This window comes from Salmo salar, chromosome ssa16 (genome assembly GCF_905237065.1).
Source record: "Salmo salar chromosome ssa16, Ssal_v3.1, whole genome shotgun sequence".
Taxonomy (NCBI): domain Eukaryota; kingdom Metazoa; phylum Chordata; class Actinopteri; order Salmoniformes; family Salmonidae; genus Salmo; species Salmo salar.
The window spans coordinates 45873865-45891743 of NC_059457.1; the positions used below are offsets into that span (position 1 = coordinate 45873865).

At 44.8% G+C, this 17879-nt stretch overlaps 1 protein-coding gene across 6 annotated transcripts in view; it reads right to left on the reverse strand.

Moving 5' to 3' along the window:
• Positions 1-17879, reverse strand: part of LOC106574055 (rab GTPase-activating protein 1-like) — a 157792-nt gene that overhangs the window by 50097 nt on the left and 89816 nt on the right. For 4 of the 6 annotated variants that reach the window (XM_014149587.2, XM_014149586.2, XM_014149589.2 and 1 more), the window contains 4 exons: positions 14486-14599; positions 10060-10134; positions 7592-7717; positions 595-738 (listed from right to left, as the gene is read on the reverse strand). In XM_014149587.2, coding sequence (XP_014005062.1) covers positions 595-738; positions 7592-7717; positions 10060-10134; positions 14486-14599 — 459 coding nt within the window. Of the gene's footprint in view, positions 1-594; positions 739-4319; positions 4783-7591; positions 7718-10059; positions 10135-14485; positions 14600-17879 lie in introns of those variants that run through there. The other 2 variants (XM_045697322.1, XM_014149591.2) reach the window with 2 other exon arrangements.

Genomic DNA, 17879 nt, shown 5'->3' on the forward strand with positions numbered 1-17879 from the left:
AAAACCTCCCACAAGACCCACCAGTTGAGAATCAGTGTCATAGACTTCCAGTCACTGTGCTAACGCTAGTTAACAATTTCCTTCATACTGCACACAGAGACATAAACATGGTATCCACCAGTTCATCTGACTCCGGGGAAGTAGATCAAGTCCCAAAGTATTCCTTTAAGTTTAGTGTACCAAAAGCAGGTTGGTAATGTTCTGTGTTGGGGTAAGGAATAGGACTAAGGTTAGGACCAGTGTTGGGGAAAGGAATAGGACTAAGGTTAGGACCAGTGTTGGGGAAAGGAATAGGACTAAGGTTAGGACCAGTGTTGGGGAAAGGAATAGGACTAAGGTTAGGACCAGTGTTGGGGAAAGGAATAGAACTAAGGTTAGGACCAGTGTTGGGGTAAGGAATAGGACTAAGGTTAGGACCAGTGTTGGGGAAAGGAATAGGACTAAGGTTAGGACCAGTGTTGGGGAAAGGAATAGGACTAAGGTTAGGACCAGTGTTGGGGTAAGGAATAGGGCTAAGGTTAGGAACAGTGTTGGGATCAGGAGTAGTGTTAAAATGAGTCTTAACAATAGTGTTGGGGCTTCTTAACTTCTTACCTCACACAACAGCAGGTCAGTGATGTGGAAGACCATGCAGAGGGGAAACTTGGCTGTGAAGAGCGTGAGGAACCACTGAGAGGCGTACATGTGAGCTTCCAGATTGAGGTCCTGGAAGTGGGACCAGAGTTCTGGGAGTTGTTCCTGGAGAAAGGAAATAAGAGGAGATGAAACCACTCAGTAGGAAGAAAGGGACGTTCATTTCACAGTATATACAGTGCATTCGGAAAGTATTCAGACCCCTTGACTTTTTCCACATTTTGTTACGTTACAGCATTACTCTAAAATGCATTAAATTGTTTTTTCCTCCTGATCAATCTACACACAATACCCCATAATGACAAAACAAAAACTGGATTTTAGAAATGTTTTCTAATTTATTTAAAAAATGAACTTAAATATCACATTTACATAAGTATTCAGACCTTTTACTCAGTACTTTGTTGAAGCACCTTCGGCAGTGATTACAGCCTCAAGTCTTCTTGGGTATGGGGCTTAGCACACCTGTATCTGGGGAGTTTGTCCCATTCTTCTCTGCTGATCCTCTCAAGCTCTGTCAGGTTGGATGGGGAGCGTCGCTGCACAGCTATTTTCAGGTCTCTCCAGATATGTTTGATCGGGTTCAAGCCCGGGCTCTGGCTGGGACACTCAAGGACATTCAGAGTCTTGTCCCGAAGCCACTCCTGATTTGTCCTGGCTGTGTGCTTAGGGTTGTTGTCCTGTTGGAAGGTGAACTCTTTCCCCAGTCTGAGGTCTTGAGCTGGTTTTCATCAAAGATATCTCTTTACTTTGCTCTGTTCATCTTTTCAAATCAAATCGTATTAGTCACATGCGCCGAGTACAACAGGTGTAGACCTTACAGTGAAATGCTTAGTTACGAGCCCCTAACCAACAATGCAGTTTCAAAAAAATACAGATAAGAATAAGAGATGAAAGTAACAAGTAATTAAAGAGCAGCAGTAAAAAATAATATATACAGTGGGGCACCGGTTGGCTGAGGTAGTATGTACATGTAGGTAGAGTTAATTAAAGTGACGATGCAATGATGAAAAGAGAGAGTGCCAGTGGTGTGGAGAGGGGCAAAGCAAATAGACTGGGTAGCCATTTGACTAGATGTTCAGGAGTCTTATGGCTTGGGGGTAGAAGTTGGGGAGAAGCCTCTTGGACCTAGACTTGGCGGTCCGGTACCGCTTGCCGTGTGGTAGCAGAGAGACCAGTCTATGACTAGGGTGGCTGGAGTCTGACAATTTTTAGGACCTTCCTCTGACACCGCCTGGTATAGAGGTCCTAGATGGCAGGAAGCTTGGCCCCAGTGAAGTACTGGGCCGTTCGCAATACCCTCTGTAGTGCCTTGCGATCGGAGGCCGAGCAGTTGCCATACCAGGCAGTGATGCAACCAGTCAGGATGCTCTTGATGGTGCAGCTGTAGAACCTTTTGAGGATCTGAGGACGCATGCCAAATCTTTTCAGTCTCTTGAAGGGGAATAGGTTTTGTCGTGCCCGCTTCACAACGGTCATGATGTGCTTGGACACATGTTGATCACGTTGAGGGAGAGGTTGTTGTCCTTGCACCACACGGCCAGATCTCTGACCTCCTCCCTATAGGCTGGCTCGTTGTTGTTGGTGATCAGGCCTACCACTGTTGTCATCGGAAAATGTAATGATGGTGTTGGAGTCGTGCCCGGCCGTGCAGTCATGAGTGAACAGGGAGTACAGGAGGGGGCTGAGCACGCACCCCTGAGGGGCCCCTGTGTTGAGGATCAGCATGGCAGATGTTTTATTACCTACCCTTACCACCTGGGGGCGGCCTGTTAGGAAGTCCAGGATCCAGTTGCAGAGGGAGGTGTTTAGTCCCAGGGCCCTTAGCTTATTGATGAGCTTTGAGGGCACTATGGTGTTGAATGCTGAGCTGTAGACAATGAATAGCATTCTCACATAGGTGTTCCTTTCGTCCAGGTGAGAAAGGGCAGTGTGGAGTGCAATAGAGACTGCATCATCTGTGGATCTGTTGGGGCGGTATGCAAATTGGAGTCGGTCTAGGGTTTCTGGGATGATGGTGTTGATGTGAGCCATGACCAGCCTTTCAAAGCACTTCATGGCTACAGACGTGAGTGCTACGTGTTGGTAGTAATTTAGGCAGGTTACCCTAGTGTTCTTGGGCACAGGCACTATGGTGGTCTGCTTAAAACATGTTGGTATTACAGACTCGGACAGGGAGAGGTTGAAAATGTCAGTGAAGGGACTTGCCAGTTGGTCAGCGCATGCTCGCAGTACACGTCCTGGTAATCCATCTGGTCCTGCGGCCTTGTGAATGTTGACCTGTTTAAAGGTCCTACTCACATCGGCTGCGGAGAGGGTGATCACACAGTCTTCCAGTACAGCTGGTGCTCTCATGCATGTTTCAGTGATATTTGCCTCGAAGCGAGCATAGAAGTAGTTTAGCTCATCCGGTAGCTTGCGTCACTGGGCAGCTCTCAGCTGTGCTTCCCTTTGTACTTTGTAATGGTTTGCAGGCCCTGCCACATCCGACGAGCTTCTGAGCCGGTGTAGTACGACTCGATCTTAGTCCTGTATTGACGCTTGCCTGTTTGATGGTTCGTCGAAGGGCATAGCGGGATTTCTTATAAGCTTCTGGGTTACGTTGGCTACGTTGGCTACGGAGAGCGTGATCACACAGTCGTTCGGAACAGCTGATGCTCTCATGCGTACCTCAGTGTTGCTTGCCTCGAAGCGAGCTAGCTCGTCTGTAAGGCTTGTGTCACTGTGCAGCTCGCGGCTGTGCTTCCCTTTGTAGTCTGTAATAGTTTGCGAGCCCTGCCACATCCGACGAGTGTTGGAGCCGGTGTAGTACGATTTAATCTTAGCCCTGTATTGACGCTTTGCCTGTTTGATGGTTCGTCGCAGGGCATAGCGGGATTTCTTGTAAGCTTCCGGGTTAGAGTCCCGCACCTTGAAAGCGGCAGCTCTACCCTTTAGCTCGGTGCGAATGTTGCCTGTAATCCATGGCTTCTGGTTGGGGTATTTACGTACCCCAACCTGTGGGGACGACGTCCTCAATGCACTTATTGATAAAGCCAGTGACTGATGTGGTGTATCCCTCAATGTCATCGGAAGAATCTCGGAACATGTTCCACTCTGTGCTAACAAAACAGTCCTGTAGCTTAGCATCTGCTTCATCTGACCACTTTTTTATTGATCTAGTCACTGGTGCTTCCTGCTTTAATTTTTGCTTCTAAGCAGTTATCACGAGGATGGAATTATGGTCAGATTTGCCAAATGGAGGGCGAGGGAGAGCTTTGTTTGCATCTCTGTGTGTGGAGTATAGGGGGTCCAGAGTTCTTTTCCCTCTGGGTTTACATTTAACATGCGGATAGAAATTTGGTAAAACTGATTTACGTTTCCCTGCATTAAAGGGGAACTCTACCTCAGGCAAGCAATAGCTTGATACTTCCTTAGATATCGTGTACCAGCTGTTGTTTACAAAAATACATAGACCGCCTCCCCTTGTCTTACCAGACGCCACTGTTCTACCCTGCTGGTACATCGTATAACCAGTAGGCTGCATGTTGATATTGTCATCGTTCTGACACGACTCAGTGGAGCATAAGATTATCGTTTTTTATGTCCCGTTGGTAGTTTATCTTCCCAATAACTCGTCCATTTTATTGTCAGAAGATTGTATGTTTGCTAGCAGAATTGAGGGAAGTGGGGGTTTATTCGATCACCTCTGACTTTCAGCAGGCAGGCCTTCCTTTCTCCGCCTCCTCTTCACGCAGATCACGGGGCTCGGGGCCTGTTCCCAAGGGAGCCATATATCCTCCGCCTCGGGCTCGTCAGAGTCGTGAAAGAAGAAAAAGGATTCTGTTAGTCCGTGGTGAGTAATCGCAGTCCTGATGTCCAGAAGTTATTTTCGGTCATAAGAAACGGTAGCGGCAACATTATGTACAAAATAAGTTTAAAAAAAAGTTACAAACAACGCAAATAAACGAACAAAAACAGAATCGGTTGGGGGCACTTAAAACGTCTGCCTTCTGCGCCGGTGCGATCTTACATAATATCCTCAATCCTGACTAGTCTCCCAGCCCCTGCTGTTGAAAAACATCCCCACAGTATGATGCTGCCACCACCATGCTTCACCATACGGATGGTGCCAGGTTTATTCCAGATGGGACACTTGTCATTCAGGCCAAAGAGTTCAATCTTGGTTACATCAGACCAGAGAATCTTGTTTCTCATGGTCAGATTCTTTAGGTGCCTTTTGGCAAACTCCAAGTGGGCTGTCATGTGCCTTTTACTGAGGAATGGCTTTCGCCTGGCCAACCTACCATAAAGGCTTGATTGGTGGAGCACTGCATGTCCTACCCAGACTATTTGCATTGCACCCCCCCCAGAAAGCTGCTGCTACTCTGTTATTATCTATGCATAGTCACTTTAATAACTCTAACTACATGTAATTATTACCTGAATTACCGCGACACCGGTGCCCCCGCACATTGACATTGACTCTGTACTGGTACCCCCTGAATATAGCCCCGCTATTGGCTTCTGGTTGGGGTATGTACTGTCACTCTGGGGACAGTACATGTTATATCTGGAGTATTTCTCCTGTCTTATCCGGTGTCCTGTGTGAATTTAAGTATGCTCTCTCTAATTCTCTCTTTCTCTCTCTTGGAGGACCTGAGCCCTAGGACCATGCCTCAGGACTACCTGACATGATGACTCCTTGCTGTCCCCAGTCCACCTGGCCATGCTGCTGCTCCAGTTTCAACTGTTCTGCCTGCGGCTATGGAACCCTGACCTGTTCACCGGACGTGCTACCTGTCCCAGACCTGCTGTTTTCAACTCTCTAGAGACAGCAGGAGCGGTAGAGATACTCTCAATGATCGGCTATGAAAAGCCAACTGACATTTACTTGAGGTGCTGACCTGTTGCACCCTCGACAACTGTGATTATTATTATTTGACCATGCTGGACATTTATGAACATTTGAACATCTTGGCCATGTTCTGTTATAATCTCCACCCGGCACAGCCAGAAGAGGACTGGCCACAGCCTGGTTCCTCTCTAGGTTTCTTCCTAGGTTTTAGCTTTTCTAGGGAGTTTTTCCTAGCCACCGTGCTTCTACACCTGCATTGCTTGCTGTTTGGGGTTTTAGGCTGGGTTTCTGTACAGCACTTTCAGATATCAGCTGATGTAAGAAGGGCTATATAAATACATTTGATTTGATTTTAATTTGATATTGTTATTTACTGCTGCTCTTTAATTATTTGTTCTCTTTTTTTGTTGTTGGTATTTTCTTAAAACTGCATTGTTGGTTAAGGGCTTGTAAGCAAGCATTTCACTGTAAGGCCTACCTACACCTGTTGTATTCGGTGCATGTGACAAATAAAATTTGATTCTGGAAAGTTATCCCACCTCCACAGTGAAACTCTAGAGCTCTGTCAGTGACCATCGGGTACTTGGCTACCTCCCGGACCAAGTCCCTTCTCCCCCGATTGCTCAGTTTGGCTGGGCGGCCAGCTCTAGGAAGAGTCTTGGTAGTTCTAAAATTCTTCCATTTAAGAATGGATGCCACAGTGTTCTTGGAGACCTTCAATGCTGCACATTTTTTGGGTACCCTCCACCAGATCTGTGCCTCGACACAATTCTGTCTCGGAGCTCTACGGACAGTTCCTTTGACTTCATGGCTTGGTTTATGCTCTGACATGCACTGTCAACTGTGGGACCATACAGACAAGTCAAATAATGTCCAACCAATTGAATTTCCCACAGGTGGACTCCAATCAAGTTGTAGAAACATCTCAAGCATGATCAATGGAAATAGGATGCACATGAGCTCAATGTCGAGTCTCATAGCAAATGGTCTGAATACTTTGTTTTTATTTAACTAGGCAAGTCAGTTAAGAACAAATTCTTATTTACAATGACAGCCTACCCCGGCCAAACCTGGACGATGCTGGGCCGAATGGGCGCCACCCTATGGGACTCCCAATCATGGCCGGATGTGATAGAGCCTGGATTCGAACCAGGGACTGTAGTGACGCCTCCTCCTGCACTGAGATGCAGTGCCTTTAGACCGCTGCGCCACTCGGTATCTGTTTTTTATTTTTAATACATTTGCTAAACTTTCAAAAAAACGGTTTTTACTTTGTCATTATGGGGTATTGTGTGTAGATTGCTGAGATTTATTTATTTTTGAATCCATTAATCCAAGGCTGTAACGTTACAAAATGTGGAAAAAGTTGAGGGGTCTGAATACTTTCCGAAGGCACTGTATATGCCAATACATTGATTGACAGACTAGTGTAAATCAGTCAACTCAGTCAGTAAATCAGTCATTCAGTCAGTAAATCAGTCATTCAGTCAGTAAATCAGTCATACAGTCAAGCAAGCGATCATCATCACAGCTTAGAAAGCGCCGTCAGAGAGGGAGTGAGAGAAGGAGAGAGCTGGAGAGAAAAGAGAAAGAGAAACTGACTTACTTCCACCTGTATGCCAACCCTTAGCGATTAATGCTAATATTCCTTAGCCTTGGGGAGCTAGCTTGTCAATACTAACCCAGTGTTGAAAAAAAGCCTACTTAGGGGAGGCTAAAATTGATTTCTGTACAAAATTAAACAACAATTTGGAGTGGATTTTGATTAATAACGAACCTAAGGCTGGCCCTTACAAAAATAGAGTCAGTCCGTGCTCTTAAAGATGGAATCCTTAATGGTCAAACTGCTACGTCCAGTTGCGCGATGCACTCCCAGCTCTCCCGACCTCGTCAACAAAACAAAAACAATCATGTCTGTGGGGTGGACAGTGGCGCCGTTTCCCCTTACTGCGGATTCCATCTTTAAGGTGCATAGAGCACGGGTAAGTGTCTGCAGATATACACGCTGATGATGTGCGCACATACACGCATGCAACACACACACACGATGACCATCATTATGTGACATTTTGTTAGGTTTGAAGTTTTTCCAGAGGGCTTCAGTGAAGCGGGAGGACTAACCTGGAGCAGTCGTTCCAGCTGGTAGAACTTGCAGTGCAGATCCTCAAAGTTGTTCTTGTAGAGTTCCCTCAGGCCGTACTCATACATGATCCTCCCCAGCACACAGAAGGCCTGCTCCTCAGGCATCTACAGCCACAGGACCAAACAGAACCAGTGGGAGGTTAGCGAGAGTGTACCAACAGAGGAACGAGAGAAGGAGAGCTCTGAGTTACGGGGAGGTCAAGCGGAAGTTGTTTAATTTTATCCTTTGACCTTTTGGAACACCAGTCACTTTAATAATGTTTAATGTGGCTGAATCTGAGCATTGAAATTCACTACTCGACCTAGGGACCTTACAGATAATTGTATGTGTGAGGTACAGAGAAGGGGTAGTATTATTAAACACCATTATTGCATACAGAGTGAGTCCATGCAACTTATTATCTGACGTGTTAAGGAAGTTATTTAGGCTTGCCAAAGCAAAGGGGTTGAGTACTTACTGTCTCAAAACATTTCAGCTTTCATTTATTTGTAAAAATGCCTACTAACATAATTCTACTTTGACATTATGGGGTATTGTGTATTGAACAGTGACACAAAATCTATATTTAATCCATTTTAAATTCAGGATGTAACATAAGAAAATGTGGAAAAAGTGTAAGGGTGTGAATACTTTCTGAAGGTACTGAGTGTACAAAACATTAGGGGCACCTTCCTTATATTGAGTTGCGGCCCCTTTTGCCCTCATAGAAGCCTCAATTCGTTGGGGCATGGACTGTGTCGAAAGCGTTTCACAGGGATGCTGGCACATGTTGACTCCAATGCACAGTTGTATCAAGTTGGTTGGAAGTCCTTTAGGTGGTGGACCATTCTTGATGCACACTGGAAACTGTTGAGAAACTGGCGCGCCTGGCAAGAAAGGCCCGACGAATTGAGGCTGTTCTGAGGGCAAAAAGGGGGTGCAACTCAAAAGGAAGATGTTCCTAATGTTTGGTAAACTCAGTATATATAAAGATATATATACAGTTAAGATTTATATAATGTTGACATTTCAGCTCTTAATAGGCTTTTCTTAATAAACAATGCACTGCCGTAAACAGGAGTAGGATAAATGATTGGTGGAGTCTTGTTACTTGAAAGTATTGTTTTCTGTGGATTGAGAGGGAGGTTTTTTTAGACCCTCTGGGGAAGAGTTATGAGACGGTTGGAGCATAGGGAAAAGTGGGAGAGGGACTAAAAGAGAAAGAACGATGTGTGTGGAGGGAGGGAGAAACAAGGTGAGAATCTGGTGAGTGTGAAAGAAAACCAGAAGGTGGGAGTGTCAGTGTGAAAGAGAAAAGGTGTGAGTATGCCCCCCCCCCCTCCCTTAATACACAGTGTTTGTGTTATGAGTGAGACGGTGTGTGTGTGTGTGAGAGAGAGACACCCACCCACAAGCAGAGACAGAGTGGTGGGTATTTAATCAGGTAGACAGTGTGTCCTGGGCTGAATGGGCCATTAATATTCTGGACACCTCCCCAGCCTCCTGCATTCCGATGGACCTCTCTTCCACCCCGCGCCCCCCCTTTCTATCACTCTACTCCTCCTTTCATATCTCGTTCTCTCTCTTTCACACCTTGCTCACCTTTTCATCTCAGCTTCCTTCATTTCCAATTACCTCTTCTCTCACCATCCTCACTCCACTTCTCCCCCTCCACTTTGCCATCCAGCTCTTATCCCTCCCTCCCGCCATCCATCTCTTGTTCCTCTCTCCACTTCTCCCTCCATCCTCTCCATCCTCTCTCCAATTCTCCCTCCATCCTCTCCATCCTCTCTCCAATTCTCCCTCCATCCTCTCTCCAATTCTCCCTCCATCCTCTCCATCCTCTCTCCAATTCTCCCTCCATCCTTCCCCCTCCAATTCTCCCTCCATCCTTCCCCCTCCCTCCATCCTTCCCCCTCCCTGCATCCTTCCCCCTCCAATTCTCCATCCTTCCCCCTCCAATTCTCCCTCCTTCCCCCTCCAATTCTCCCTCCATCCCCCTCCAATTCTCCCTCCATCCCCCTCCAATTCTCCCTCCATCCTTCCCCCTCCCTGCATCCTTCCCCCTCCAATTCTCCCTCCATCCTTCCCCCTCCCTGCATCCTTCCCCCTCCAATTCTCCCTCCATCCTTCCCCCTCCCTGCATCCTTCCCCTCCTTCCAATCTCCTCTCAGACTTACTGTCCTGTTGTTCCCCCTTTGATCCTGCTGCACTCTCCACCCTTTGTTAAACCTCAACTTTCCTTCTCTCCATTGTTCTCACAATCAGTCCCAATACAACTGAATCTTAATACGTGCACTTTGCACTTATCCAAACTCTGCACTCCGCAATAGTTTTTCAGAGCCAATGTATTTTTATTATTTAATTCAATTGATAATCACAACAGTGCAGACTTCATTCTCAACCGCACTCTGTGGGTTCCATAGACGTTGTGTAGACATTGTATTGAGGTTTGAGCCCCACTTACGTGCAGTAGCAGCACTGCAGCCAGGAAGGACTGTCCCTGACAGTAACCAATCTCCTCATCATAGACTGAATAGGCCTGGAACACAAAGCAGAGAGCCAATAATGTCAGCCACCTCATACCATGAATAAGAGACTGTGTGTGTGTCATGCATGTAACATACTAAGTAAGTCCATTTTTTGTGTTTGTTAAAATGTGACACACCAAACAGTTCAAAACACACAGTGCAGTTCTTAAGGTGTATACATGTTGCGGAGGATAAGTCCTTCTCACAGTAGATACTAGGCTGTTCAGTTGTTATTTGTGGTTTAGAAGTTGCTCAACGTCCGCAGCTGTACAGTTTTAGATCCATTTTCAACGGTCTATTTTAAAAGCCTTTTAATTGCCTAAATCTAATTGTTTTTGTCACGTACACAGTTTCCAGCTGGTCTAAAAGGTGCACTGAAATGCTTTACAGTATATAGTACTATCAGCTCGCTCACATCGATAGTACATGTTGAGTTGTGAGAGGACCATTTGCACGGCTCATACAGCATAGAAAGCATATTTCCTTTGTTTCTTGCTGAAAGCCTTTCGGGACCATCTTTATCTGCGTGACTTTAATCTTGCAGGGCCAATCAAGATGGAAAGCTTTGTAAAGCCCTGTTTTCAAAGGGCAGATTTAACAACAGAGAGGGAGGGTGGAGAGAGGGGAAGAGAGAGAGATAGCTCCCTGGTTCGGTCTTCTTCAAAGCACAGTTGGCAAAACAGCCTCCTCGAAATCTACAGTTTGGGGAATCACCCTTTTGCAGGGAAAGATGAAAAGATATACAGTGCATTCGGAAAGTATTCAGACCGCTTGACTTGACATGTTTTTTTGTTTTTTTACGTTACAGCCTGATTCAAAAATAGATTAAAAATAAATATATCATCAATCTACCCACAATACCCCATAATGACAAAGCAAAACCAGAAATGTTTGCAAATGTATTACAAATAAAAAACTTAAATATCACATTTACATAAGTATTAAGACCTTTTACTCAGTACTTTATTGAAGCACCTTTGGTAGTGATTACAGCCTCAAGTCTTCTTGGGTTTGACACTTAGCACACCTGTATCTGGGGAGTTTCTCCCATTCTTTTCCGCAGATGTGTCAGGTTGGATGGGCAGCATCACTGCACAGCTATTTTCAGGTCTCTCCAGAGATGTTTGATCAGGTTCAAGTTCAGGCTCTGGCTGGGCCACTGAAGGACATTCAGAGACTTGTCCCGAAGCCACACCCGAGTTGTCTTGGTTGTGTCTTTAGGGTCGTTGTCCAGTTGGAAGGTGAACTTTTGCCCCAGTCTGAGGTCCTGAGCGCTCTGGAGCAGGTTTTCTGTTCATCTTTCCCTCGATCCTGACTAGACGCCCAGTCCCTGCTGCTGAAAACCATCCCCACAGCATGATGCTGCCACCACCATAGAGATAGTGCCAGGTTTCCTCCAGACGTGACAATTGGCATTCTGGCCAAAGAGTTCAATCTTGGTTTAATCAGACCAGTGAATCTTGTTTCTCATGGTCTGAGAGTCCTTTAGGTGCCTTTTGGCAAACTCCAAGAGGGCTGTCATGTGTCTTTTACTCAGGAGTGTCTTCCGTCTGGCCACTCTCCAATAAAGGTCTGATTGGTGGAGTGTTGCAGAGATGGTTGTCCTTCTGGAAGGTTCTCCAATCACCACAGAGGAACTCTGGAGCTCTTTCAGAGTGAACATCAGGTTCTTGGTCACCTCGCTGACCAAGGCCCTTCTCCCCTGATTGACCAGCTTGGCCAGGCGGCCAGCTCTAGGAAGAGTCTTGGTGGTTCCAAACTTCTTCCATTTAAGAATGATGGAGGCCACTGTGTTCTTGAGGACCTTCAATGCTGCAGACATTTTTTGGTACCCTTACCCAGATCTGTGCCTCGACACAATCCTGTCTCGGAGCTCTACGGCAATTCCTTCGACCTCATGACCAACTATGGGACCTTATATATGGACAGGTGTGTGCCTTTCCAAATCAAATGAATTTACCACAGGTGGACTCCAATCAAGTTGTAGAAACATCAAGGATGATCAATGGGGGGAACAGGATGGACCTGAGATCAATTTAGAGTCTCATAAGAAAAGGGTCTGAATACTTATGTAAATAAGGAATGACTGGTTTTTATTTTATTAAAACATTTGCCAACATTTCTAAAAACCTGTTTTCGCTTCGTCGTTATGGGGTATTCTGTGTAGATTGATACAGATTTCTATTTACTTAATCCATTTTAGAATAAGGCTGTAACGTAACAAAATGTGGAAAAAGTCAAGGGGTCTGAAAAACTTTCAGAATGCACTGTACACTTTACATCTCAAATGACATCCTACTCTGCATAATACCACAGATAAAACAATGACACAGATATTTCACTGGATGTATAAATGTGAAGAACCCGGTTGGCGTTGTCACTTACTACCAAATATGGTAGTGAGAGGAAGCCCACGATAACTAATTTGTTCCCATTGGAAAAGACAAGATGGGGTCCATCTTGGTTTAGTTACAAAATCTTTGATAATACTGTGCTACTTTTGACCAGAGCCTTGTGCCCTACTACTGCACATATTCAAACATCACTTGAACCTTCTGTCCCGAGGACCTACTTAACAATGTTATAAGCAGGACATAACTGATGACAATTAATGACATGAGTGGCTATGTGATGAATTATCTTATTAATTCACACCATCAGCGTATACAGGATTCTCATCAGCTGGCATCATGTAGTTTCTAGGGACTTGGTTCTGGGTGCAAAGATGAACCATCTTGATTGTTTATGACATAATTATTGGTGTTAAATGTTAACCTTAAAGTGGATTCAAATAAAATCCACAGTTGACTATAACATTACATACATATTATAAACAGTATATTATGTCAATGAGTCTTGATTGCTGTAACATTCTCCACAGCCCATTGCTTTTAAAACAGAAATGAAATCTGTTTTTCTATGCGTTTCCACCTGGAATACGGAGGGAAGTGTAATTGAGGAGCTATACTCCGCCAGGCTGCCTTGAGAGTAAGAGACGTTTGATGGAGTGTTGCCATTCAGCCCGCTCTGCCATGGTTAGATGGATGTACAGTGCTAGCTGGATGGGGGTCCGGGATAGATGACATTCCTATTTGTCAGCCAGGACAGATTAACTGTAGCTGGCTGTTGTGTGTAATGATTATCGTTTGGAGCACAACCAATCACGTGGTGGAGAATTTGACTTAATATTGTGGTCCTTTGTAGATCAGTTGGTAGAGCATAGCTGTTGTAATGTCAGGGTAGTGGGTTTGAATCCTGGCACCACCCATACACATCAAATGGATGCACGCATGACTTTGGATAAAAGCACCTGCTAAAAGTAAATATGATCTATATTATATTACCGTTTCCTCCTCTTCTGGGCCCGTATTCACAGAGTCTCAGAGTAGGAGTTCTGATCTGGGATCAGTTTCTGCCTTTTAGATTGTAATTATTATTAGGTACAGGGGGATGTTTCTCCGGATAATTTTTTTTAATGCTGGTCCTGACCCAATTCCTTCACAAGGACAATGCATGTCCTTTGAACTTACCTGGACAAACAGTATTGTAGGAATAGAATAGGAGCTAAAAGTACATGTCTCTTCAGGAACTAACCAACCCTATCAACAGGCAATCTACATGTATTTGCATACAAATGAAAGCCTGGTGCTAAACCGACATAGTTGGTAAGTTAAGACACTTTGTGTGTGTGTGTGTGTGTGTGTGTGTGTGTGTGTACGCCTTTCAATCCGTTGTTTCACCACAGCATCCTTCATCCTTCTTGTGTTCTCTGAATTACCAGATGAAAGAAAATGTAGCATCATTCTGGATTCATACCTTATCTATATTCTATTTGAGTTACATGTTTTAAAACTAAAAGCTTATGTGTTGGTTTTGAGCAAGATACAAAAGTTAGCTATTGTATCGGTGTGCATCCTAACATGTTACTATGTCAACTTGGTGTGTGGAGTATTGTGTGGTTTGTGTTAGCTTGTATGTTTCTGTTCAGAGTACTTTTCTGTGCATCTATGTCTTCAGTATGTATCGGGTCATCATACAAGGAAAGCTTTTAGCTGCTCCTGCAAGTCATCTAACAATAGTTTTAGTGATAGAGAAAGACAAATTCATTTGACAGCTACACTCCTCCCCGCATTACCTTGGACAATGAAGCTAAAACTATTTAACTTTGATCTATACTCAAGCCTTTTGGGGTTGAGATCAAACGTTTCATATGAGGCGACAGTACAGAATGTCACCTTTTATTTGAGGGTTTTTTCATACATACAAATTAAAAACATTTGATATCAAATCCAAAATGCTGGAGTATAGAGCCAAATTAAAAGTTTCAGAAACGTCGATCACCAGTGTGTCATCCATCCGTACCTTACAGATCTTGTAGAGGGAGTCCTGTCCGTCTCCGTCCGTGTCTTTGAAGTAGTCATGAGCGGGGAAGGTCCGGTGGATGTCTCTGGTGATCACTCCGTCCTGAGCCGAGTCCTGCAACACAAAACAAGGGCTGTGTAAGACATATGTGACTGTTTTACTCTATATACAAATGCAACTATAAATATGAAATGTGATTGTGTATGAACACACCACTATACTGTGTACATACAGGCACGTACGAACAAGATCATTTCCAACAGACTCTAAATAGCTATTCCAGTCTTTCAAAACCTACAAGCAACACGACTTAGAGTCAGAGAGAAATGTATAATTGGACATTTTATCAATACACCATACAACTTCACTAAACATTCGTGCATTATTCAAATAGCTATAGTATGCACAAGGAAACATATTCAGAGGAACAACGCCACCCAACATGTTTAAGTCAGTAGACTAGAGAGAGAGAGAGACAGAGAGAGAGACAGAGAGAGAGACAGACAGAGACAGAGCGAGAGAGAGAGACAGACAGAGAGAGCGAGAAAGCCCAGAAGGAGAAAGAGAATTATATTTTCTGGTTTTCAGAGCATATTCTGTGTGAGCGCCTGGTGATGTCCCATTCCACTCAGCTGCTGCCTGGGCTTTCTAATCTGCAGCGCAGCACTTCCTCCAGGATGACTGGCAGCCTGGCATTCTCACACTAACAACTGTGAGCTACAGATAAAACAGGTCCCGGAACCCTGACGGCTCTGACTGGTGTGTGTGTGTGTGTGTGTGTGTGAGAGAATGAGAGTGTGCGCGATAGAAAGTGAAAATACACTGTCGTTCTCATTTGGTGTCTTTCTAGTTCACGTGTATTACAGAAGAGGAACTGCCAGCTTTTGCGAGTTTGAGAGGCGCACGAGTCAAAACAAAATGCACCAAAGTAAATGACACTCAATTGTGTATAATGGGGTTAATTGTGTGCAATGGAGTTAAAGTGAAGTGGAGGGAAGCACTGCTGACTGTTATTTTGCTGCTTTCTCTCATTTGCTCTACAACTGAAAGCTGCACTTTATTTGGGCTTGTTTGATCCCCCTCTACATTCTGCGTTAGAAGTGGGAAAATGGGGTCTCACCCCGCTCTGCAACCCTCTTCATGGTCAGATAGGACTAAGGACTGCAGTAAGCCAGGGGAGGTCACTGCCTGGCATGAGCATCAACACACAGGCTAACATGCCATTCAGCTCACATTAGGTAGAAGTTGACCTTGACCACAGGTCTACAGCCGAATAAAGGGGGGAGAATGAGAGACAGAGAGCAACAAATGGAGAAATAGACACACTGAGTGTACAAAACATTAAGAACACCTGCTCTTTCCGTGATATAGACTGACTAGGTGAATCCAGGTGAAAGCCATGATCCCTTATTGATATCACTTGTTAAATCCACTTCAATCAGTGTACATGAAGGGGAGGAGACAGGTTAAATAAGGATTTTTAAGTCTTGAGACATGGAGCGTGTATATTTTATTTTACCTTTGTTTAACCAGGTAGGCAAGTTGAGAACAAGTTCTCATTTACAACTGCGACATGGCCAAGACAAAGATATAGTGAGGGAAAAAAGTATTTGATCCCCTGCTGATTTTGTACGTTTGCCCACTGACAAAGAAATTATCAGTCTATACTTTTAATGGTAGGTTTATTTGAACAGTGAGAGACAGAATAACAACAACAAAAAATCCAGAAAAACGCATGTCAAAAATGTTATAAATTGATTTGCATTTTAATGAGGGAAATAAGAATTTGACCCCTCTGCAAAACATGACTTAGTGGCAAAACCCTTGTTGGCAATCACAGAGGTCAGACCTTTCTTGTAATTGGCCACCAGGTTTGCACACATCTCAGGAGGGATTTTGTCCCACTCCTCTTTGCAGATCTTCTCCAAGTCATTAAGGTTTCGAGGCTGACGTTTGGCAACTCGAACCTTCAGCTCCCTCTATGGGATTAAGGTCTGGAGACTGGCTAGGCCACTTGAGCCACTCCTTTGTTGCCTTGGCCGTGTGTTTCGGGTCATTGTCATGCTGGAATACCCATCCACGACCCATTTTCAATGCCCTGGCTGAGGGAAGGAGGTTCTCACCCAAGATTTGACGGTACATGGCCCCGTCCATCGTCCCTTTGATGCGGTGAAGTTGTCCTGTCCCCTTAGCAGAAAAACACCCCCAAAGCATAATGTTTCCACCTCCATGTTTGACGGTGGGGATGGTGTTCTTGGGGTCATAGGCAGCATTCCTCCTCCTCCAAACACGGCGAGTTGAGTTGATGCCAAAGAGCTCCATTTTGGTCTCATCTGACCACAACACTTTCCCCCAGTTGTCATCTGAATCATTCAGATGTTCATTGGCAAACTTCAGACAGGCATGTATATGTGCTTTCTTGAGCAGGGGGACCTTGCGGGCGCTGCAAGATTTCAGTCCTTCACGACGTAGTGTGTTACCAATTGTTTTCTTGGTGACTATGGTCCCAGCTGCCTTGAAATCATTGACAAGATCCTCCCGTGTAGTTCTGGGCTGATTCCTCACCGTTCTCATGATCATTGCAACTCCACGAGGTGAGATCTTGCATGGAGCCCCAAGCCGAGGAAGATTGACAGTTCTTTTGTATTTCTTCCATTTGGAGATAATCGCACCAACTGTTGTCACCTTCTCACCAAGCTGTTTGGCGATGGTCTTGTAGCCCATTCCAGCCTTGTGTAGGTCTACAATCTTGTCCCTGACATCCTTGGAGAGCTCTTTGGTCTTGGCCATGGTGGAGAGTTTGGAATCTGATTGATTGATTGCTTCTGTGGGCAGGTGTCTTTTATACAGGTAACAAACTGAGATTAGGAGCACTCCCTTTTAGAGTGTGCTCCTAATCTCAGCTCGTTACCTGTATAAAAGACACCTGGGAGCCAGAAATCTTTCTGATTGAGAGTGGGTCAAATACTTATTTCCCTCATTAAAATGCAAATCAATTTATAACATTTTTGACATGCTGTTTTCTGGATTTTTTTGTTGTTATTCTGTCTCTCACTGTTTAAATACATCTACCATTAAAATTATAGACTGATCATTTCTTTGTCAGTGGGCAAACATACAAAATCAGCAGGGGATCAAATACTTTCCCCCCCTCACTGTATATGCCATTCAGAGGGTAAATGCCTTTGAACGGGGTATGGTAGTAGGTGCCAGGCGCACCGGTTTGTGTCAAGAACTGCAACGCTGCTGGCCTTTTCAAGCTCAACAGTTTCCAGTGTGTTTCAAGGATGGTCCCCCACCCAAAAGATATCCAGCCAACTTGACACAACTTTGGGAAGCATTGGAGTCAACATGGGCCAGCATCCCTGTGGAATACTTTCAACACCTTGTAGAG